General features: G+C 38.1%; 1 protein-coding gene and 1 pseudogene across 3 annotated transcripts in view; one reads left to right on the top strand and one right to left on the bottom strand.

The window, feature by feature from the left end:
• Positions 1-10,411, bottom strand: part of MIA2 (MIA SH3 domain ER export factor 2) — an 80,369-nt gene extending 69,958 nt beyond the window's left edge. For 2 of the 3 annotated variants that reach the window (XM_059373116.1, XM_059373117.1), the window contains exons 1-4: positions 10,109-10,406; positions 7,604-7,737; positions 4,818-4,904; positions 406-1,633 (exon numbers count right to left, since the gene is read on the bottom strand). In XM_059373116.1, the coding sequence (XP_059229099.1) occupies positions 406-1,633; positions 4,818-4,904; positions 7,604-7,737; positions 10,109-10,223 (1,564 nt within the window). In that variant the 5' untranslated portion in view covers positions 10,224-10,406. Of the gene's footprint in view, positions 1-405; positions 1,634-4,817; positions 4,905-7,603; positions 7,738-10,108 lie in introns of all 3 variants that reach the window. The other variant, XM_059373118.1, reaches the window with a different exon arrangement.
• Positions 10,412-23,916: 13,505 nt separating this feature from the next.
• LOC131999419 (small ribosomal subunit protein uS19-like) lies at positions 23,917-24,344 on the top strand (annotated as a pseudogene).
• The last annotated feature ends 308 nt before the right edge of the window (positions 24,345-24,652 follow it).

The raw sequence follows: 24,652 nt of genomic DNA, 5'->3' as shown, positions 1-24,652 counted from the left end.
TCCAATCATTCCTCTTCCTTGGTATTTTATTTTATAATATTAAGATCTTAGTCCCAGAGTAAACCAGAAGTTAATAAATGGTAGTTAATAAGGTTATTGTTGATTATTGAGTATTTTGAGAAACATGGATTTCTGGACTTTTTCATCTAATTTGTACTTACAAAAATAAATTATGTTTAAAAAAATTAATTATATTAGGGGCACCTGGGTAGCTCAGTCAGTTAAGCCTCTGCCTTCAGCTCAGGTAATGATCCCAGGGTCCTGAGATCAAGCCTCATATCAGGCTCCCCTTTCCCTCTGCTGCTTTCCTGCTTATGTGTGTGCTCGCTCTCTGTCAAATAAATAAAATCTTTTATAAATAAATAAGTATATACACACATACAGTTATAGATATTTTATACCAACCTGACTGACTGGATATGCTTTTTAGCATCATAGCTTTCATATTATCTGTGTGATAATTTTCAGCTGAAAATTGTTCTGTTTCATCATTTTCAATTACATTATCTTCATCCTGTATCTGTTCAGAAAATGGCAATTCTGTTTCCTTTGGAATGTCCTGGAAGTTCCAAGGACTGTCCAAATTATATAAGAACTTTTTAAAATATGGTAAGGTATCAGAATCATCTGTTTTCTCTGGGGCTCTTTCCTTGCTTACTTGATCTTCAGTTTCCATAATTTCTCTTGTTTCTATTTCTTGTTCCTTATCAGGGTCAAATTTACTTGTTGGCAGTTGTTCATGTTCATCTCCTCCATATCCTTCTTCACTTTTTCCATCATCTGATATAATTTTATCTTCATTGGTATATACAAAGCCTAACATACCAAAACCAAAATCAAACCAACTTGGCTTGAGAATTGAGGTATCATTGGCAATTGTGTCTTCTTTTTCTGTTAATATTTCTGTGCATGGAACTGTGGGTTCTTCTTCAGATGATATGGAATTAGGAACATCTTGTAGTGGTGGATTGCTTCCTTTTGACAATAATTCAAGCCCTGTATCCTCACCTCCAAAACCTAAATAACTTTGAAAACCACCCCCAAACCAACTAGTGGCTTCAGGACTGTTAATGTTCTCTGACTCAGAACCTAGTTCAGACTGTTTCTTTGGCACTAAATCAAATTCCAATTCAGGTTCTTGCTTTTGTTCTGTTTGGGGTTCATCATTATTTAATTCCTCTAGGTCATTCTCATCTTCTCCTGCTATTTTTCTACTTTGAAATGAACTTTCTTGTAGAGGTTCAATAACTGATTCAAAAGTATTTCCTTCAGCTAGTTCCCTTCCAAATCCAAACCATCCTTTTACTTCAGCTGAGGATAGTGGGATGTGATCCACTTCTGGAAGAGAATCCTCTTTCATACTTCCAGCGTCCAATTCTTCCCAGTCTTTTGATTCACTAGTACTTCTGATATCTTCAGGAGCTTCTGAAGATGGAAACTGATCTTCAAACAAAGTACTTTCAGAAGCTGAATAAAATCCAGATTCTGTCTGAAAATCACTTTCATACACACTAGACTTTTGGTCTTTATCTTCTTCATATAGATATATATTTTTGTCATCATCACTGTTTAATTCACTGTCTTCATTTTCAAATGTGTAACTTACTCCAAGAAGACAAAGAAAATCAGATTCCTATAAGAGAAAAACTGATTGACATACATATACTAAAAATCCTTGTTTTTTCCTTAGTCACTTAAGATAGATGACTATGATTTTCCCAAGACCATACAACTAGCCCAACAGCACAACAAAAACTAAAATCAGATCTCCTAATCTCAATAATTTATATCACAACTGACTCAGGGTCAATTATATAAATCTAAAAGAAAAATCAAGGCTTTGAGTATATTCTGAAAATAAACTCTTGATGAAAAGGCCTACATGTCCATAAAATCTTGCTTCTTTTAAGAGTGTACTAACCAGACACATGCAGCTGTGTGGTGATTTGAGAGTGGAATTTCACAGCACATGGCCACAGCTCAGACAGCCCAGAGACTCTAAAGCCTGAAGGCCTTCTTAAAAGTTGCACTACAACATTTAGACTTTTTAAATTGAGATATGGTATATAGCTAATTGCGGTAGAGAATCCTTTTTCATTCATAGAACAACTGAATCAGCAAGAAGAAAAATGGTGAAGTTAATATTTTTTAAATTTTACTTTAAGTAGGCTTCACACCCAATGCAGAGCTTGAACAAGAGTTCAAGAGTTCCATACTCTACCGACCAAAGTTATTATTTTTTTTCAAAGTTATTATTTTTTAATCTGAAGGTATAAAACAGTGATATGTAGTTCTCTTTGGATATGATCATTATGAAATGAGAATAAAGTTCAGAATTTTTAAAGATTTTAATTATTTATTTGACAGACAGAGATCACAAGTAGGCAGAGAGGCAGGCAGAAAGGGAGAGAGGAGGAAGCAGGCTCCCTGCTGAGCAGAGAGCCCAATTTGGGGCTCAATCCCAGATCCCTGAAATCATGACCTGAGCTGAAGTTAGCGGCTTCAACCCACTGAGCCACCCAGGTGCCCCAGAGTTCAGAATTTTTAAAAACTGAACTTCAAAATTGAAATTTTACAATGTTTTAGGCACTGCAGTAGAATATGTGCTTGAGAACAGATTCCGGAGCCAACCATTTGGGTTTAAATCCTGACCCTGACATTCACCTCTGTGAACTTGGGTGAATTACATGACATTTTTATGTCTCATTCTCCTCATCTATAAAATGAGGATAATGACATATGGTATCTTATGTATCTATCTTATATGGGTGTTGTGGTGTGAGGATTAAATGAATGAAGTGCCTAGAATAGTTAGTAACTATCTGTAGTAAACGCTAGCCTCACCCAGCTCAAATTACACCAGCCCAGATGAGCCAGTAATGTAAGGGTAAAAAGGCCCAAAACCTTGCTCTATTCCAGGCAACTCTTGAAAGGCCATCCCAGGTTCAGAGTTCCTTATAGAATCAACTGAGACCTTTGTAGCAACGGCATCACAGTTTAACTTCTCTGTCCAATCCTGCTTTTTCTTTTGGTCCCTCACAGGTGTTATTCCTAAGAGTAATCCCCAGTAAACTTCTTGAGTGCAAAAGTCCTCCTCAGAGTCTATTTCTCAGGGAACTTGACTAAGAATGTAGGGCTTCTGTATGCTTCCTATATGCTGTACACTGTGCCAGGTGCTGAAATTCTACAGTAAACAAAAGAAAAAAGTGAATTGTGATAAGTGCTGTGGAGGATATAAACAGGAATCTGTGATTAAGATGTAGTAATCCCGCAAGAATCATCATGGATGGCTTCTCTGAGGCACTGATGTTTACGTGGTGATAGACAGGATAAGAAGAAACTAGCTAAGTGAAGAACCTGGGGAAAGCATTTGAACCAGAAGGAGCAGCCTATTTAGGTCTCTGGGGTGGGAAAGTGTTTAGCATGTTCCAAGAACAGTCAATAAGCGAACGTGGCCAGGAGCATAGTAAGTGAGGAAAGAGCAGTGTCAGGTCATTGGGAAGGGGGTGGAGGACAGGAGCAGATCGTGTAGAGCCAGGGTGAGGAGCTAGGGGCTTGATTCTAGGTTCATTGGAAAGCAATTCACAAGCTTTAAACTAAAGGAATGACAGCTGAAGTTTTGTTGGTTTTTTTTGTTTTTGTTTTATGGTATTTTTTTGTTTGGGTTTTGTTCGTATGAGATCCATTGCTATTTGGAAAATGTATTGGAAGAGGACAAAGGTAGAGTCAAGAAGATCAATATTACAGTATTTTAATCAAGAGATGATGAGGCCTTGGATTAGGGCTATGGAGAGAGTGAAAATGACAAGAAGACGATGTATTTCAGATATATTTTGGAGATAAAACTGACAGGACCAGTAATTATACATTGAACTGACTGTTAATCCCAGAATTTATGCTGAGAAAGAGCCAGATAATAGACAGTTTGCTTGATTAGGCTGACTCATCTCACATTGACCTTATTTAAATGTCCTTAACCTGGAATCTGAATTAAATAGGCTAATCAGGGACGCCTGGGTGGCTCAGTTGGTTAAGCAGCTGCCTTCGGCTCGGGTCATGATCCCAGCATCCTGGGATAGAGTCCCGCGTCGGGCTCCTTGCTCTGCAGGGAGCCTGCTTCTCACTCTGACTCTGCCTGCCTCTCTCTGTCTGCTTGTGCTCGCGCTCGCTCTACCTCTCTCTCTCCGACAAATAAATAAATAAAAATAAAACCTTTAAAAAAAAAAAAAAGGCTAATCAAACTTACTTTTTCTCATTATCAAGCCCAACATTATCAAACCCCACAATATCAAGCTCATTTAAAACTAAACAGAAAAAGAAATTATACAGATATGAGATCTAGAGAGAGTGATGGAAAATAAATTTTGTCCCAGTAGTATAACACTAATAAAAATTTCTAATACTTTTATAGCACTTACTAAGTGCTATTCTATATGCTTTACATATGTTCATCTTTCCCCAATAAATTTATGAAGTAGCACTCTATTATAATCATCATCCTCATTTTACAGTTTAGAAAATTAAAGTATACAAGGCCACAGTCAGTCTTTGAACTCAGTCCAGACTCTATCCTGCTCTCAACTACTTTACTCTAGTACCTGTCTGTAAATTTTTCAGAAAGTAGTATGTCTGTCATCAACTTTGTCTTACCTCATTTTATTCACATACTCAAACTATTCCTAGATTAAGTTCTCAGACCAACTATTTTATATATTCACTACACAAGATAATTAGCCAATGGACACTTACACTACAGAAAGCTGTTTAGCCAAGAAATTATAAATTAAATTAACAACTGAAATGTTATTAATACTCACTTTAGTTGATATCTCAACTTCCTCAGATATGAACACCTCTTCAATCTGTACTGCATCTCTGGGAAAATATCCAAAGTCCTTTCCTTTCTACCAAAATGAAGAATAAAGATTAGCAAGGAGGAGTGGTTGAAGCTATAGTAACTATGGAGCCTAATTTTGCCCCACATCCTTGGCTTTCATCTATCTCAAATCACAAACATTAATTGGCTTTCATTTACCATCTAAAAGAAAGTGAGTGAAATCATATTCTTTTATTTAATTTTAAGTAATCTCTGTACCCAATGTGGAGTTCAAACTTAGAACCTCCAAGTTCAAGAGATGCACACTTTACCAACTAAGCTGGCCAGACACCCCTATTATTCAAAAGAATAGTACTAAATTGAGGGAACATAGAGCCAAGTTGTAAAAGACCACTTTTTCAAACTTCTGAAGGAAAACTGTCCCACACACCGATTTTGTTCCTTTTGATGTTTGTCAATGACCTTCCTTACACAGGTGGACCCCAGATTTACACTGTAAACTGGGGATATCAAAAGGCAAAGGAATGGTGGCAGTAGCCAAGCCAGATGGAGCTGTGACATATTCAACATTTTCAGGATGTCAAAATGAAGAAAGAGGTTTAAACACTGAAGGACTAAGATGGATTCATGAAGACAGCAGAGATCTATACATCCTCCTAGGAGGATTTGGTTCCATTCAACTTTTCTGCAGCTACCTTGATAATAAGGATCTTCTTAATCCAGTTCAAGTACATAGAAGATGTCCCCCAAGAGTGAAGGCTTCACCACTCCACTCTCAGTCCATTTCCTATCCGCGGCAAAGTTTAAAGGCCAAGTTTTGGTCCTGTGATCCAGCACCACTACACCTTGATGGTGGTTCTTCCAGCTCGGTAGCTGCTGCGGCTATTTAGAACCTGATAGGCTGTGGGTGAACTCTGCAGTGTGGTTTCTTTTTTTTTTAAAGATTTTATTTATTTATTTGACAGAGAGAGATGACAAGTAGATGGAGAGAGAGGCAGGCAGAGAGAGAGAGAGGGAAGCAGGCTCCCTGCTGAGCAGAGAGCCCGATATGGGACTTGATCCCAGGACCCTGAGATCGTGACCTGAGCCGAAGGCAGCGGCTTAAACCACTGAGCCACCCAGGCGCCCTCTGCAGTGTGGTTTCTTGAACAGCTTCCTGCCTGGACTAAAACACCTAATGCATGGAGCTCAGTATGCTTGAAACTTCACCCTGGCTCCACACATTACATGCTGCTTTTGTGTGGAACTATCATTTTCACACACAGAAACCAAGAAAGAATGCTTTTTTTTTCCTCTTGTGATACCTATAGTGTCATTTATCTTACAGCTGCATTGGTTGCCTCTAATGTGTTCAGACATACACTGGCATGTGTAAGAGACCATAAGCAGTAAGGAATCTTTGGAACTGCAGAAGTCAAATAATTCTGACCATTGACAGTCAGGGGTTGAGTCATATAGCTCCTGATGCTAAAAAGCAAGATAGAGTCGAACAGAACCTGCTCCTTCTAATGGTGATCACAGAGGCTACACAACAGAAAAATCTGTTGCATGCTCCATATGGAAATGATGTATGCATCAGGTTGGTCACACTTGTTCAACATGGGAGTAAAACTGCTTATACCATCTTTTTATTATAAAGTATAATGATACCATCAGAGATACACATGTTTCCAACTGAAAACACTAATCATTAATTTTCCTGTTACATATTTAGAGAGTTTACTTAGGCTTCTAGGAATTTCCGTGTAATAGGACTTTGGGCCAAATAAAAGGCTCTCCCACTTGTTGTTTTTCATGAAAAACTCACACACATACCTTGATTCTCTAGGCTACTCATCTCTCTGAGGATCTCTTCAATAAGAACTCTATCCCTGGGGTGCCGGGGTGGCTCAGTCCATCTGCCTTTGGCTCAGGTCATGATCTCAGGGACCTCGAATCAAGCCCCATGTTGGGCTCCTTGCTCCATAGAGATTCTGTTTCTCCCTCTCCTCTGTACCACCACCCCTACCCTGCCCATGCTCTCTCTCTCAAATAAAGAAATCTTTAAAAAGAAGAAGTCCTTTATGTGCTCAGAAAGACATGTCTTTTAATCTGATTAACTAAAACTTCCCGGTCTCTCTTAAACTTAGCCATTGGCAGCACCATGGGATCACTGGTGCTGCCTAGATATCCCATAATCTCCACCAGCACCTCTAAATTTTATTCACCAAGTAAATATAAAACTTAACTTCAAAAACTCTGCATGCTATGTAAAAATAATTTCAAAGCACTCTTAGTTCTCTATCCCAACCAGAATGCCTTCCCAAAATACTACTTTTGTATAAATTTTGGAACCAAGACTGAACATGACCATTTTTGTTTGTTTAAATATGTTAAGAGTGGGGTGCATGGGTGGCTCAGTTGGTTAAGCATCTGACTCTTGATTTGGGCTCAGGTCATGATCTCAGGGTCCTGAATCAAGCCCCATGTAGGGCTCCGCACCCAGGAGGGGAGTCTTCTTGAGGTTCTTTCCCTCCCCCGAATCATGCACATGCACTCGCTCTCTCTCTCTCAAATAAATAGATTTTAAAAAAAACATGTTAAGGGTTTTAAATATATATTATATATATATAAATATATATTAAACATATATTACTATATTTACTATATATACTATATATGTAAAGTGCTTTAAAATGTATTAAAGCTCCTGTAGAAGTGAAAAGCAGGTATTCTGTACAAGCTAGTCATTTATTCTACATTCAGTTTTTAAAACTAGATACTTACACTTCCTGCCCACAAATCTTCCCTTTCTCCTGCAAGTTTAACATAAACAGATATCTCTTCTCCCTTAGTGAAGTTCAGGTATCGGCAGTCAGGTCCTCTGTAATCTCTCATGGCTAAGACTCTGCTTATTAAAGCTATGTAAACATGTGAGAAAAACACACAATTTAATTTAAAGTGATATTTCTCCCCCTCCCATATTGCCCTCCTCCAGTCTATCCTATGTATTTCCAAATGCTAATTTCTTCATATCATTTATTACCTCAAAAACCTACAAAGACTTCCCACTGCACACAGAATCAATTCTAAGCTCTTTGGCTTGGTATCTAAGGCTATCCATAATCTGATCCTCTTCCTTATTTAAAATGACTTCCTCTTATTCCTTTACAGTCAAGTTCATCTATCCATTGTCCCTGGAATATGTCATTATCATTCTTATTAGAAAGGAAAGGTAAAGATAATTTGTTTTCTTCCTAGCACCTACTACAGTAGTCCCCCTTATCTGTGGGAGATATGATCCAAGACACCTAGTGGTTGTCTGAAACCACAGATAGTACTGAACCCTGTATATACTATGTTTTTTCCTATGTATACATACATATAATAAAGTTTAATTTCTAAATTAGGCACAGTGAAAGATTAACAACAATAATAATAAAATTGAATTGTAACAATATACTGTAATAAAAGTTATGTGACCAATCTTTCTCAAAATGTATACTGTACTTATTCTTCTTAAAATGATGTGGGATGATAAAATGCCTCCCTAATGAGAGGAAGTGAGGTACATGGAGTAAGCACTATGACATAGAGTTGGGCTACTACTAATCTTCTGGCTGCACATCAGAAGGATCATCTGCCTTTGGACCATGGTTGACCCCAGTTAACTAGAACCATGGAAAGTGACCCATGGATAAAGGGGACTTCTGTATATTCCAGGCATTATGTAACTCTTTCCTATCTTTATTTTATTAAAACAGACCTATAAGATCAATAATCTTCTATCAGTCCAACAAATGAGCCTTTAAATAAGTCTTAGAGAGTTGGTCACACACTTTATAAATGGTGGAGCCAGATTTGCACTGAGATTGTTATTTTCACTGCAATATGCCTTCCATATTCTGAGATTTTTCTTTCTGTTCTTTCTGAAGCCTAAAAACCCTTCAGTCTCTCTTTGTGATCAACTCATATCCTACTTCTAGGAGACATTCCAAACTGGTCCAGCCTGTTCGCCCCTTTTCTGAACTTCAATATTACCTATTATCCTTAAGTTGTATTGCTATTTACTTTTTCATGTTGATCTAATTCCTGGAGGTCAAGAAACTTATCTGACATTTCATTTTATTTCTCTTAGATACACACTCTGACCCCTCCAGACTCAGAACATAATAGACCTTCAATAACTATAATCATAACTACATATACTAGATTTAGCCATTTAATACATAAAGTAATATACATACTGTATTACCTATTATAATTATACTAACATATGTAAAACATTTTGATTAAGTCATATGATTAAAGTTAAAATAATAATATAAATTACTATAAATTTGAATGTTCCCTTTCCATGTTTCATGTCTGGTCCTAAGGAAATTAAAATGAGGTTTTAAAGAGGGAAAGAAAGATTATTACTATTATAAAATATCATCTAGTAAATCTCTACATATCAAATTATATATCCAAATGATTTAGGATAATGTTTACTCATAAAACATTTACTTATATATTATTACTTTTCTACTAATAATGTTTTGCATTTTTAATTTATATGTTGCAAATCAGAAATAATCCTCACATACTGAAGAGATAGAACATATTTACAACAATTGTAATATATTGTGATACTATTCATCTTGTACCCTAATGCTAATAACAGAAAATAACTTCATAAGCAATAAAATGAAAATTAGTTTTTCTTTGTAGAAAATAGGAGAAAGCTAATATTCAAGGATGTAAATAAAATTATGTACTCCTAACACTGATTTCATTATTTTTACATGATAAATGAACACAGAAATGATTAATGTTTGATAAAACTTAGATAATAAATCATGGTGATACAAAATAAGTATATTTTTAGAAAACTCAAGAGAATCAGAAAGTTCTGATGTGAAATAGAAACTAAAAAATATAAAGCTTCATAAATAAAGAACTATCAAATGGCTTGAAATCTTTTTAATACAAATCAATACAAATCAATTTAGCTATCTTCAAAAATAGTAAAAGCGCTGATTTGTTTTTGAGGCCCGGATTAATATCTTTATAATTTCTCTTATATTTATATATCAGACTGATCTTTGCCCCTTGATACACTTACATTAAAAATTATCATGAAATGCTTTGCTTCAAACATTTTATATAGGGAAGTATATTTTATAATTGCAAATATTGCTCAATGATATTAATGCTTACTTCCTTCATACATGTCCACAATAACATATTATGTCACTTCAGAACCTTAGTTTAAGAGGAAAAGAAGGAAAAAAAGAAAAGCAAACTTACTTTCACATTCCAAGTCACCACATTTTTTTAAATCTGCCAGCAGTTTTGTGCCCTCAAGACACTTTGTCAGAGAAATTACCAAAAGGAGAGTTCTGTGAACTCCAAGCTCCACCATGCTAAAACAAGCAGGAATCCCAAACAAGGTTTAAGCCAATTGTTTAGCCGGTAACTATACCAGCCAAAACAAGAGATACCCCACTCTGTCTACTAAATTTAAAAGAAAAAGGTTTTTCTAAATCCCTTTATAAATACATTTTTCAACTGGCATTTAGGCTTAACTTGAGGGACAAACGCTCTCTGCTCTCTATCCACAATCTGCAGTGTCAGGTATCCAGATAATACATAAGAGTTTAATAATTAACAGAGATTTTTAGTTGGACTCAGGGCTTATAAAGGTGACCCATGTAAAGCTGTCTCACTTAAAGGCAACTTGCTTTCCACAGAACGGTTCTTAAACAGGCCTCCGTAAAAAGGAAGCTCATCTCTTTATGTTAAAGTCTTAGGTAGGTCAGTCAATAAATACAACTCAGTATTTCCTGCATACGGATACCATTATCAGTGGAGAAAGTATATCGTTAGATGTAGAAGCAGTAATAATTTATACTAAAAGCATGACTTTGAAATATGATGAAAGTTGTTTTTTAAAAATCCCACTTTCAGGGGTGCCTGGGTAGCTCAGTGGGTTAAAGCCGCTGCCTTAGGCTCAGATTGTGATCCCAGGGTCTTGGGATTGAGTCCCACTTCGGGCTCCCTGAACAGTGGGGAGCCTGCTTCTCCCTGCTTGCTTCTCCCCCTGCTAGTCCCCCTGCTTGTGCCCTCTCTCCCTTTCACCATCAAATAAATAAATAGATTTTTTAAAAAAATTAATAGTTCAAATGTGGTAAGAATGTTCCAGGTATTAAACAATTATGCGATTTAACTCTTACATCGACTGTATAAGGTAGGTAGTGTTATCATCCCCTATTTTGCATGCGAGGAAACTGAGGTACTATTAAGCTAGCTAGATATTATCTAATGTTATTGCTGCTTAAAAGAGATCAAAGCCCTATATTGGGACTCTCGGCATTAAACACTTGATCTTTGTAGATTTGGGAAAGCACAGTTGTCCTATTTCAACTTTGAGAGGGTATTTTTCTAACGCCTTGTTTGCTGTACCTCTTCCCTTTATTTGGCCATGCCATAGTGTGCAAGGCTTACGGAATACAGCAGTTGTATGACACCGTACTCCCCCTAGTGCCTGACAGAAACAAAGCAAATATTCCGCACCTGAGCAAGTTAAAGTGAAGGACTTCTACTTTCAGGATCCTAACTACAACAACAAAACAGTGTGTTTGTTTGTTTGTTAGTTTTCCAAAAACAATAGTAAGAAGCCCCCTCTCTCAGATTAAAGATTTTTACATCTTTAGAAAAAATCTGAATGAATGAATTTGAGGATCATTTGGCTGGCAGTCAGAACACTGTATAGTTGTTCACATGCACACACAAAAAACTGTAGTTTCTTGGGGCTCCTGGGTGGCTCAGTCAGTTAAGCATCTGCCTTTAGCTTGGGTCATGATCCCAGAGTCCTGGGATGGAGCCCTATGTAGGGGCTCCCAGGAGAGCAGGGAGCCTGCTTCTACCTCTCCTTCTGCCTCTCCCCACTGCTTGTGTGCTCTCGCTCTCAAATAAATAAATGAAATCTAAAAAAAAAAAGATTAGTTTTTTGAACACTTTTAAAAGTCTATAAACTATGTTGTCAAAGACTTTTAAAGTATTAACTCTTCAGCTTCAAAATTTGGTGCAAAATTATTTGCATAACTTATAATATCAAGATATTTAATAACTTCCTTTTCCTTTTTGCATTCAATATTAAAGACATTACAATTAAATTCTGAACTAATTAATTTAATTTTTTAAATATTTCTTTTTTTAAGCAATTTCTACACCCAACATGGGCCTCAAATTCACAACCCCAAGATCAAGACTCTCATGCTCTACCAACTGAGTCAGCCAGATGCCCCAATTTTGTTTTAAGTTAAGAACCCAGCTAAATTTAAATTTGTTTATTGATTGGCCTATTTGTTTATTGATTGGAAATTTGGGTCAAGAAAAACAGGAGAGGGCACCGGGTGGCTCATTTGATTAAGTGTCTGCCTTTGGCTCAGGTCATGATCCTCGGGTCCTGGAATGGAGTTCCACATCAGGCTACCTGTTCAGCAGGGAGCTTGCTTCTCCCTCTGCCCCTTCCCCCCTGCTTGCTTTCTCTCTCTCTTTCTCTCTCTCTCTCATAAAAATAAATAAAATCTAAATTAAAGAAAAACAGGAGAAAAATTTTTGCCTAAGATACCAGCCCGGAGATTTTCTTCTACTAGAAATGTTCCCACTTTCTTTATACTTAATGCACTCAGATTATCTCACTTTATTTTCAGATCATCACTTAAATATAATGTAACAAGATATCTGAAATGTGGTAGCATAATGTTAACCTTCTTTAATAGACCCAGTTGAAGAGCTGGTACACGAAAGGGATAGGAACATTTGATTTAAAGAAACCAATTTCATAAATATAAAGGCAGTCCTATTAAGCTAGCTAGATACTATCTAATTGCTGATGTATTTTTCAGGTCAAGTGTTGTGTCAATATTAAAATACACTGCTGTGGAGGAAGATTTCATAGTAACTCTCAGTCAGGAATACTGATTTGGAAGAACTATGGCATTCTTTAGATCCCATATAGGAAGTAAGAGTATTTACTGCATAAAGCTAAAGAATGGATCATCAAAGACATACATGTTCAGTATCTTTTTTTTTAAGATTTTATTTATTTATTTGACAGAGAGATCACAAGTAGGCAGAGAGGCAGGCAGAGAGAGAGAGGAGGAAGCAGGCTCCCCACTGAGTAGAGAACCCAAAGCGGGGCTCGATCCCAGGACTCTGAGATCATGACCTGAGCCGAAGGCAGAGGATTTAACCCACTGAGCCACCCAGGCGCCCCACATGTTCAGTATCTTAGAGATAATATCACAGAGCAGCCTTTTCCATGACAATATGAAGACATAATCATGAATGCTATACTTCTACTGCTTGATTGTGTTATTTCTGATACTATATCGTAGTGTCTTGTCTCTTAGTATGTCAGATTTCCTAAAGTGGGAACACATTTCTTTCAACTAGCTGCCTGTTACTCTGGAAATTTATAAGACATAGAAATTTGATCAGAAGTACATGGGATAAGCTGAACTAATTAAGCCAGGAAGGTTTTTATAGGCAGGGGTACTAGAACAAAGCCTTTGAAAACAATTCCAATGGTAGACAGTGAGAGGTAAAGTCCAAGAAAGATTAAGATTCAAACTGTTGTGGAAGACATAGAGATGGCCCCCCATATTCCCTCTTCAAGGTAAGACCTTCTGCTCAGCTGCAGGGAGTACAGGTAGCAGGTAGCCTCTGGCAGACACCCCTTCCTGTGTAATCTAGTGGATAAATGACAAGGGAGTACAAAGGTGGCGTCATTTGAGCCTTATGTGGGACACTGACAGGCATTCCTCACTCCAAAGCTCCCTCTTGGGAAGTTTGTAGAGCCTGCACTGTGGTCTGACTTTGTCCTTTACTTAATCCTGCCTTTTCCCCCTTCCTTTCACAAGTGGTGATCTTTTTTTTTTTTTTTAAGATTTTATTTATTTATTTGACAGAGAGAAATCACAAGTAGTTGGAGAGGTGGGCAGAGAGAGAGAGAGGAGGAAGCAGGCTCCCTGCTGAGCAGAGAGCGGGACGCGGGACTCGATCCCAGAACCCTGAGATCATGACCTGAGCCGAAGGCAGCGGTTCAACCCACTGAGCCACCCAGGCGCCCACAAGTGGTGATCTTTTGAGTCCCAAATTTTCTCATCATCTACTTCTAGAGGACCCAGCCTCAGACACTAGTGATCCAAAGATACAAAACAGGGAGATGGCAAAACATACATTTGGGGCCATGATTTGGGCTTGTCACTCCATGGTTCATTGTACCTCTGTTGCTTTTGAGTTGCTGAAGGCCATGTTTTAATTCTGCCCGCTTTTTCTTATTCTGCCTGCTTTAGAGTCCTAACAGGAAAGAGATGAGTGTTCCATTTTGAGGGATGGCACTACTCTGTGCTTGAGGAAATTTTCTGGAAGGACTATTTACCACGTGTGGAGAGGATTCAGGGAAACCAACAATAGATGTAACATCTCCGGGCATGAAAGAACAAGGAGCACTACCTGGAGAGAACTATAGGCAAGGCCTGCCCATCGGGAACTCAGTTAGAAAAACCTCACTCTTCAACTTTTTGAACTCCCAATGGTAACTTCCATTGACCAAACCCAGCCAGATGCCAAAGAATAAGGGAACCCCTTTGGAGCAGTGGACTGAGGAATGGATAGGGAGGAGCAAAAAGAGAATATGCCACACATGGTCATTATTCCTTTACTATGTGTTTTTGAGTAATAGTATACAACATTCTCAACATCCAAGATGATAAGTGTGAGATATTTGCTGATCAGGGAATTGAATTGATTAGTCCCATCTATGCATAAGAAAGGAATTTAGTATTTGTTGAGCACCAATTTTGTACCAGTGAGCTTAATATTTCACATACAAGTCTCATCCTTTAGAGTGGATATTATTTATTGAATGCCCAGATGTATCAGACACTCTTCTAGAGACTGGAAGGAAGACAGACAAGAGCAAGCAAACAAATGAACAAGATAACTGCAGGTAGTGATAAGTAATTATGGAGAAAAGTGTCTCCTTAGATAAAGTTGTCAGGGAAGTCATCTCTGCAGTTATCTTGTTCATTTGTTTGCTTGCTCTTGTCTGTCTTCCTTCATTAGCATGCAAGGTCCAAGAGATCAAGGACTTTGTCCTGTTCACTCGTATATCTCCAGTCTCTAGAAGAGACTTAAGGTAGGGGAATAGGAAAGCAGAACATTCTGTACAGAGGGAAGAATTAGGGAGGAGGTAATACTTCATTGTCTGAAGCTTGATTACCAAAGATTTAAGGGGAAAAAAATGAAGGAGGCATATCGGATGCATTCCATTATGCAAGAGACAAGTCTTTAAGGTGGAAAATATATTGGCAATATAATCAAGAATCAGAAAGGCAGGGGTGCCTGGGTGGCTCTGTTGTTAAGTGTCTGCCTTTGGCTCAGGTCATGGTCCTAGCATCCTGGGATCGAGCCCACATCGGGCTCCCTGCTCTGTGGGAAGCCTGCTTTTCCCTCTCCCACTCCCTCTGCTTGTGTTCCCTCTCTCACTGTGTCTCTCTCTGTCAAATAAATAAATAAAATCTTGGAAAAAAAAAAAAAGACAACAAAAAGGCTGTGAAGAGTGGTAGGCGATGAGGTAGGAGACATAGAGGTCCAATCATGCAGGGATTTTGGGCTGTGGAAATAAGTATAAGTTTTATCCTAAGTGCAATGGGAAGCCATAGGAGGTTTTAAGAAAGAGAATAGCATTATTTGTGTTTTTATTGTATAATAATCATTATAATTTATAATAATTTATAATCACTTTTTTCCCCTTTGCTAACTTCTACTTATTCTCCTAGTATCTTAGGCTAAATCACTTAGTAAATAAATAGATGACTCAAAAACTTTTTATTGAATGAACAAAAAATACATTCATAAATGAATCAATGAGTTGATTTACTTTCAAGAGCAAGATTCTTTATGCCTCGTGACTAAATGAAATTTTATCTTCAACTGTGCTGCTCAATTACTCTCTTTCTCTCATTTCAAAAAGAAAGTCAGGTAATCCTTTTGATTATATTTTCTTTTAAAAATTTGACAAAAGGTATTGGATCTCATATATATCTTTGTCATTGCATAGGTATTAGTAGCAGCAGTGTTAATATTCAGCAAGCAAAGCTTTAGAAAACCTTTGGATTCCCAAACATTGTAGGTAATGCTTGACAGATTGCTCTATAAGTAAGTGAATGAGTAAGAGTACAGACATATTTAGTATTCTGATTAATTTCTAATCATCAATAGCTTAATGTCTTTTAAGAACAAATATGGGTCAATTTTACATACTCTTATGCCATCCCTTCCAAAATCATCTTCTTTCACTGTCTGCTGCCATCCTGTCCCCATTTATGTCCCTTTCCTTCTTGCCTCTTTTGGTGTCCATGTCCCTAAGTACTTCAGGTCCCCAAGCTTCTTTAAGAAAAAAATTAACTCACAAAAATACCAGTAACTTAATGTTTACACCTCCCCCCAGATACTAAATTTTTAAAAGAGTATATAGAATAAAATTTCTGCATGGAAATAAATAAATAATTTCTTTTTGCTTATTTATTTTATCTACTTCTTTAAAAGGTATATAGAATAATGGATCTACTACTATGATTCTTCTTGTTTTACTTGGTTCTCTTCTCTCTCTTCCAGATTCTCTGGGACATAGGAATAAATGCCTTCTCTCAATGGACTCATGCTAGGATCCAGCAAAATACTTAGCCTCTTGGAGCTTCAAAGTCTTTGCTCATAAAATGAGAGACTTGTGCTTAAGGACTTCCTCCACAAGTCCTTCCAGCTCACATATCACATCATTCTCTGAAACATCACTGATGACTGCAATCAGAACATCAAATTGGACTTGGTGAAACTTCTGTTAGTGAGACCACACTGGATTTCTAAAACTTGATGACCAGAGATTGAAAACAAATAAATAAAGAAGGTGTAGGGATGCATCCCATTATGTTGGATAGAAGGGATTGGGATGTGAAAATACCATTAAATAGTAACATAAAATAAAATGTGCATTCATTCTTTTCTTTAATGATAGCTTTTGAGGGTCCACAATGTACCAGATACTGTATGAGGCATGTGAAACACATGGGGGAATAAAGCAGATAGACAATGCCCTTGCCCCCATGGAGTTTATAATCTACAGGAGCCAAGACAAACAAGACAATTCATTTCTAGAATATAAAAGAGATATTCAGGATTCATGATTAGGGATTGGTGATTAATTTGTTGTGAAGCAAGGGAGAAGGAAATGTCAAGGATGACTCTGTTTCCTAGTTGGAAAACTGAGAGGGAATATGGTGGCACCATTAACTAAGACAGGAGGAGCACGGGAGAGGAGCAGGATTGTTAGAGAGGTGGAGGAAGATCATGAGTTTGGTTTAGGTCATGTTAAGTAAATGAAAGTAAAGCAATACAAATTATTTCCAGAAAAAATTAAAATTTGATGGTCTTGAGAAATTTTTCATAAGCCTTTTTTTAAAATGCTTACTTAGGGGTGCCCGGGTGGCTCAATTAGTTAAGCATCTGCCTTCAGCTCAGGTCATGATCTCAGGGTTCTGGGATCAAGCCCCACATTGGGCTCCCTGCTCATCCAGGAGTCTGCTTCTCTGTCTCCCTCTGCCCCTCTACCTGCTTGTGCTGTTCTCTCCCTCTCTCAAGCAAATAAATACAATCTTTTTAAAAAGGCTGACTTATTTTGAAACAATTTTAAATCTTTTTTTAAAAATGTTTTATTTATTTATTTGACAGACATCACAAGTTGGCAGAGAGGTGGGCAGAGAGGGTGGGGGGAGCAGGCTCCCCGCGGAGCAGAGAGCCCAATGCGGGGCTCAATCCCAGGACTCTGAGATCATGACCTGAGCCAAAGGCAGAGGCTTTAACCTACTGAGCCACCCAGGTGACCCAACAATTTTAAATCTTCAGAAAAGTTGTAAATGTTGAATTCCTCTATATCCTTGACCCAGGCTCCCCCAGTGTCAACACCTTATATACCCTTATATAAACATAGTACAGTGATCAAACATAATAAATTAACATTAGTACAGTACATTAACTAAACTACAGATTTTACTATGATATTCCTAGTTCTAATGTCCTTTTTCCATTCAAAAATCAAATCCAGGATACTACATTATATTTAGTTATCATTTCCCTTCAGTTTTCTAGGACAATCTGTGACCGTCTCTTACTCTTTCCTTGCTTTTTATATATTGATGCTTTTTAATGTCCCTCAATTTGGATTTATCTGATGCTTCCTCTTGATTAGACTGAAGTTTAGTCTGTGGGAAGAATATCAGAGTGGTGTATCCTTATCACAGCCTATCGGTGGGTATACCTGATATCAATATGTCTAATTACTCATACTATTAATTTTGATTACTTGGTTAAGATTTGCCAGGTGTCGGGGCACCTGGGTGGCTCAGTGGGTTAAAGCCTCTGCTTTCGGCTCAGGTCATGATCCCAGGGTCCTGGGATTGAGCCCCGCATCAGGCTCACTGCTCCTCAGAGAGCCTGCTTCCTCCTCTCTCTCTGTCTGCCTCTCTGCCTGCTTGTGATCTCTGTCTGTCAAATAAATAAATAAATCTTTAAAAAAAAAAAAAGATTTGCCATGTGTCTCCAGTGTAAAGTAACTGTTTTTCCTTTTCTGTATTCTGTTCATTTGACAGGAGTTACTAAGTACAGCCCACTTTCAAGAGAGGGGAATCTAACTCCATCTCCTGGGGGGAAGACTATCAAAGAACTCAACAGTAAGTTGTCCAACAGTAAGAAAACTGGCTCATAATCTATATTTACTAATTTGTTCAACCCTAGCATACATATAAAATAGTTTCAGATTGATAACCCAGACTCTGATAAACAAATTTATCAATCGGACTTAGATGTTTATGTATAACTCTTTTTGTCTTTAGGCCTAGGTAGCTAACCAAAACAACTTTTTAAAAGCCATTTAGGTCAGCTCCTTTCCTAACCATCCCCTTCAGTGCAGTTATGTCATTCATTCATTCATATGTTTTTGGTTTTGTTTTTAAGATTTTATTTATTTGAGAAAGAGAGTGAGCGAGAGAGAGCACAAGTCGGGGGGGAGCAAAGGGAGAGGGAGAAGCAGCCTCCCCACTGAGCAGAGAGATTGATGTGGGACTTAATCCCTGGACCCTAGGATCATGACCTAAGCTGAAGGCAGAAGCTTAACTGACTGAGCCACCCAGTTACCCTATGTCATTCATTTGTAATACAGCTAGGTTTATGCCATAGCCTACATTCCATCTTGGGTTCCCTTGCTATTCAAGCTGATTTTTTTTTAAGGATTTTATTTATTTGTGAGGCAGTTGAAAGAGAGAACGAGTTGGGGGGGAGGGGTAGAGGGACAGGGAAAAGAATACTGTCCACTAAATGGGGAGCCCAATGTGGGACTTGATCCCAGGACCCTGGGATCATGACATGAGCCTAAGGGAGCCGCTTAACCAACTGAGCTACTCAGGCACCCTCAAGTTGATTTTTTAAAAATTTGCACACAGTAAAATTAACTCTTTGTAGCATAGACTTCATTAACTCTATGTAGCATAGAGTTCCTTTTGACAAGTGCATGGTTGTGTACCCACTATCACTGTACCATACAGAACCATTCAAAGTCATTTTAAGTTGACATTTAAGCCAGAAACTTATTTTATCTGAATTATTTGGAGAATTCTTAATTCTTCCAATTCTATTCATGAAGCTTATTAATTCTTTTTTAATTAACATATAATGTATTATTTGCTTCAGGGATACAGGTCTCTGAATCATCAGTCTTACACAATTCACACACTCACCATAGCACATACCCTCCCCAATGTCCATAACCCCTAATTCTTTAGCAGAATAGAAAGATACTTAAAATTTAAGATTACTGAAAGCAAAATAAATATATCTTTTGACTGTTAGAATACAAAATTCCAATAAAGGTTACCTTTGAGTCTTTCTACCAGTTCAAAGTTGAAGGTGCTTAAACGAAAAAATGTATCTTTTGTGACTTTTTTCTTTAGGTAAATCACAAGGATTAGATAAATCACACAAATATGATACTGAGTGTACAAAAAGTAATGCAAAATAAAAATCAATTATAACACTCATCAAATTTAATTAAAATACATTTGGAGGAGCACTAAATAAAAATTTAGTTTAAAATACATTTGGCTCGGGCGCCTGGGTGGCTCAGTGGGTTAATCCTCTGCCTTCAGCTCAGGTCATGATCTTAGGGTCCTGGGATCGAGCCCCGCATCAGGCTCTCTGCATAGCAGGGAGTCTGCTTCCCCCTCTCTCTCTGCCTGCCTCTCTGCCTACTTGTGATCTCTCTCTGTGTTACATGAAGAAATAAAAAATCTTCAAAAAAAAAATACATTTGGCTCAGTCATTAAGCAGCTGCCTTCAGTTCAGGTCATGATTCAGGGTCCTGGGATTGAGCTCTGCATCAGGCTCCCTGCTTGGCAGGAAGCCTGCTTCTTGCTCTGCCCACTCCCCTTGCTTGTATTTCCTCTCTCACTGTCTCTCTCTCTCTGTCCAATAAGTAAATAAAATCTTTCAAAAAAATTAAAAACATACATTTGGAAACATAATAACTAGTTTTTAAAGTGTTTTTTCTCAAATAAATAATTGTCATGACCCTTTCTTGTGCCAATACACTGACAGGCAATTTTGTCTCCTTTTATATAACTGTCCTCTAAATAAGCTTTTTTTTTTTTAAGATTTTATTTATTTATTTGACAGACAGACCACAAGTAGGCGGAGAGGCAGGCAGAGAGAGAGGAGGAAGCAGGCTCCCTGCTGGGCAGAGAGCCCCAATGCAGGGCTGGATCCCAGGATGCCGGGATCATGACCCCAGCCGAAGGCAGAGGCTTCAAACCCACCGAGCCACCCAGGCGCCCCTGTCCTCCAAATAAGCTTTATTCCTAATGAAGTGGTGGTGGAAAATGGCAATGAAAAAGGAAGAGAGAATAACTGGAAGGTTAGGAAGGGCTTAGGTAAGGGCTGAATGAGGTGAGGTAGGTGCCCTGGGCTGAGAATACTGGCCTCTCCTCCATTGGCAGCCTCACAGAGCAGAAAGGATTACTAGATAGAATGGACACAGTAGGCTTGCCCTAGTTCAAGCACACATGTTTTTTCTTCTCCTCAGCCTGTATCTATGGGATAACACTCAATGGTTTACCACACACTAGCCTACTCTTTAGTTTAAAAAACAACAAAAGTATACCATCTGACTAACCTCAGGAAAATGCATATGGTACCATTTTAATTCAGTAAACTCTATAAACAATGCACAGTTAATGATGAAGACATTAAGAAATCATTTGAGAGGATGTTTTCCAAAGCTGTGAACACAAACCAGAATTGATCCACTAAATTCATTCTAATTATACTACTAAATATACCCAGCCTTTTAGCCACAGGAGTAACTATGACTTGAGCTCACCATAGCTTCATAGAAGGCAATCCAGTAATAAAGGTCCCAAACATTTTGTATTATTACCACCTTAGGAGATTATTTTACATTTCCTCAGGACACAGTATTTTTAAACACTACCATTTATGATGTATATGAGTCTACATTTTTCATTAAAGCAAGATTTCACACAACAACCATCTTAAGTATACATTTTCTCCACCAAAAAATAATTGACTTGACATCAAATCAGTAAGATTTTTACTGACTCACAAAGTTTTTGTGGGGCAAGGTTGCTAGTTGAGACCCCCAAAAATGTGGCATGATTTCATCCCAGCCAGTGAGTCTAAGCTGACAACTCATGATTTTTTTCCTGGGTCATGTGGGATATTACGTTTTGTTTATTTGTCTCCCACAATATGATGATAGATGTTGGGAATTTTTTCTTCACAAGCCATACTATTTTGGAAGCTTCTGGAAATATCTGAATATTGTTAGTGTTATGGTCAATTTAGGAATGACAAATTCCCTTCCTAGTTATAAATTTTTCTCAAAGACTTATTTATTTATTTTAGAGAGAAAGAGCAGGAGAGGGTACAGTATGGGGGAAGGGCAGAGGGAGAAAAAGAGAATCCTAGCAGACTGCGCAGAGATCATGACCTGAGCCAAAATCAAGAGTCCAACACTTAACCTAATCAACTGAGCCACTCAGGCGCCCCTCTAGTTATAAATTTTTAAAGCATGTTAATCATGTCCTTGCTCACTTCAACACTGCAGTTCTTGATATCACTCAAGGAAATTCTAAAAATGGTCTCCACTACTGTATTAACTTTACTGTTCTCGATAATTTTTTTTCTTTTATTTTTAAAGATTTTATTTATTTATTTGACAGAGAGAGGGGCAGTGAGGGAGGGAACACAAGCAGGGGAAGTGGGAGAGGGAGAAGCAGGCTTCCCACTGAGCAGGAGCCCAGCACGGGCCTCTATCCCAGGGTCCTGGGATCATGACCTGAGCCGAAGGCAGATGCTTAACAACTGAGCCATCCAGGTACCCCTCAATAATTTTTTCTTTCTTTCTTTCTTTCTTTCTTTTTTTTTTTTTAAACAATTTACCCTCTGGACTAAGCAGTATTCTCTAACCGAAGTGACCTCAGGTATCAACTTAGTTAACCTCATTAACAATGAGAATAAGTGAGTAATTAATATTTGGATTTGGAACATATTATGAGATACTGAAGATAATTGCCAATACTTTTCAAGTGGCATGTTTCTTGGGGCACCTGGGTGGTTCAGTCAGTTGAGCAGGGTCATGGGATCCAGACCTACCTCATGCTGGGTGCTCAGTAGGAAGTCTGCTTGAAGACTCTCTCCCTCTACCCCTCCCACATTCTTTCTCTCTCTCTCTCTCAAAAATAAATAAATCTTTTTAAAAAAAACAGCATGTCTCTTAAACTTATATTAAAATGAATTTATATTTCTCAGCACATATGTAAACCGAAGGCAAAAAGAACAATCTTGGTAGTAATCTTAGGGGCAAGAAAAATTTGGTTGGGATTTAAGTTTCCTGCAAATAACTACAGAAGTAAAAATTCACATTACAACCACTGTATACTATGACTAAGCCTGACTCTGTTATAATAAACTTATTTTTTCCTCCAAGATTTCTATTCATTTATGTGAGAGAAAGAGTGTGCACAGAGGTAAAGGGAGAGAGAGAAGCAGAGAAGCTCCATGCTGAGCCAAGAACAAGCCAAGAACAAGATCCCCGAACCCTGGAATCATGACATGAGCTGAATTTAGACACAATCGTTGAGCGACCCCAGTGTCCCTGACTCTGTTATAACTCCTTATTTGTTTTCAAGATCTCATACCTATGGTATCTTACCTAAAGGCCTCAGTGCAGGTATTTTGCACCTTTCAACATTAAAGTCCCTTGTGATTAGTTCTCTTGAACTTTAAAGCATGTGCATTATTAGAAACAACACTATGGGAGACAATGACATCACTAGTATAGCTCTGAGGCATATGATTCTGTGACTCAGCTGGACAGGACAAAGTGCAGAGATATCCTTCTGAACTCGGGAAAGTAATCACTCTACAAATCTCTTCTGTTTATCATTCTTCCTGGTCTTTTCTTCCTCCTCTTATCCTCATCCCATTTCCCCCTTCAAAAAAGTACAACTTTGGCTTTGTCAAGTGTTGCAATCCTTGACATCAATCTAGGATTCTAAATCAAATGTCATTTCCCACTATAGTTGGATGATAAAAATATGGAAAAGGGTTTTTGTGGGGCACCTGGGTGGCTGTCAGTTAAGCATCTTACTTTTGGTTTTGGCTCAGGTCAAGATCTCATGGGTCCTGGAATAGAGCCCAGGTCTGGCTTCCAGCTCAGCCAGGGGTCCTCTTGAAGATTCTCTCCCCTGCCTCTTCCCTCACTTGTGCAGGGGGTGCTCTTTCTCTCAAATTAATAAATCTTAAAAATGAAAAGTAAAGAAAAGGGGGTTTTGTGTGTTTATAAAGACTTTTTAAAAGAATAACCTCATTGGGTTGTTACAAGTTATGAATACTATATAAACTTTAAAAGCTTCAGTAATAATGTTGGTTTTGACCTGTAATTAAAATTCCTAACCCCTTTCCCAAGAGCTGACAAGATGGTGGAAGTGGAGCAGCAGAAGCGCACCTTTTTGCAAGTTCACCTACAGAAGCACCGTCCTTGACCAGCTGCTGGACAGTCCTAGGAGGTTGATGCAGCTGTACAGCACCCAGCAGCAGAAGAAGTGAAACTGGAGTTTGTGGGGGAAGCCACACTCACTGTTGGAGCCCCTATGCAAGACCAAAAAGGAAGCTCCACCCCCCATGGCATAATCCTGAGGTGCTCCTCTGGGTCATGATCATCATCCCCAAGATGGTGGGCAATGTCGGGGGCGTCTAAAATGGCAAGACCTTCAACCACATGGAAATCAAGCCCGAGATGATTGACCACTACCTGGGCAAGTTCTTCACCACCTACAAGCTTGGGAAGTACTGCAAGCCTGGCGCCAGGGCCACCTACTCCTCCCGCTTCATCTCTCTCATGTAGCCTGTTCGGCCAATAAAGGCACTGACTTCTCTTTAAAAAAAACTGATTACAAAATAAGTAAAACAGTAACATCAAATAAACCAAAAGGATAAAGGAGCTTTGCCTTTATTCTTTGAGCTGCCAAAATATCTAGAAATACTTAAACAATGTGGCTACCCAGAAAGGTTTAGGAACAGAAGAAGTACTTTTTTATTTGGGGAAATACTAAAACACTGAAATCATGAATAGAAACAAAAGTTTCTTTTGAAATTTACAATTTAAATTTACAATTACAATTTTGAAATTTACAAGTACCCATCCCCCAGTAG

Source organism: Mustela nigripes, chromosome 13 (assembly GCF_022355385.1).
Source record: "Mustela nigripes isolate SB6536 chromosome 13, MUSNIG.SB6536, whole genome shotgun sequence".
Taxonomy (NCBI): Eukaryota; Metazoa; Chordata; class Mammalia; order Carnivora; family Mustelidae; genus Mustela; species Mustela nigripes.
The sequence above is the reverse complement of the archived record's forward strand: the minus strand, read 5'-3'. Positions and strand labels throughout refer to the sequence as shown.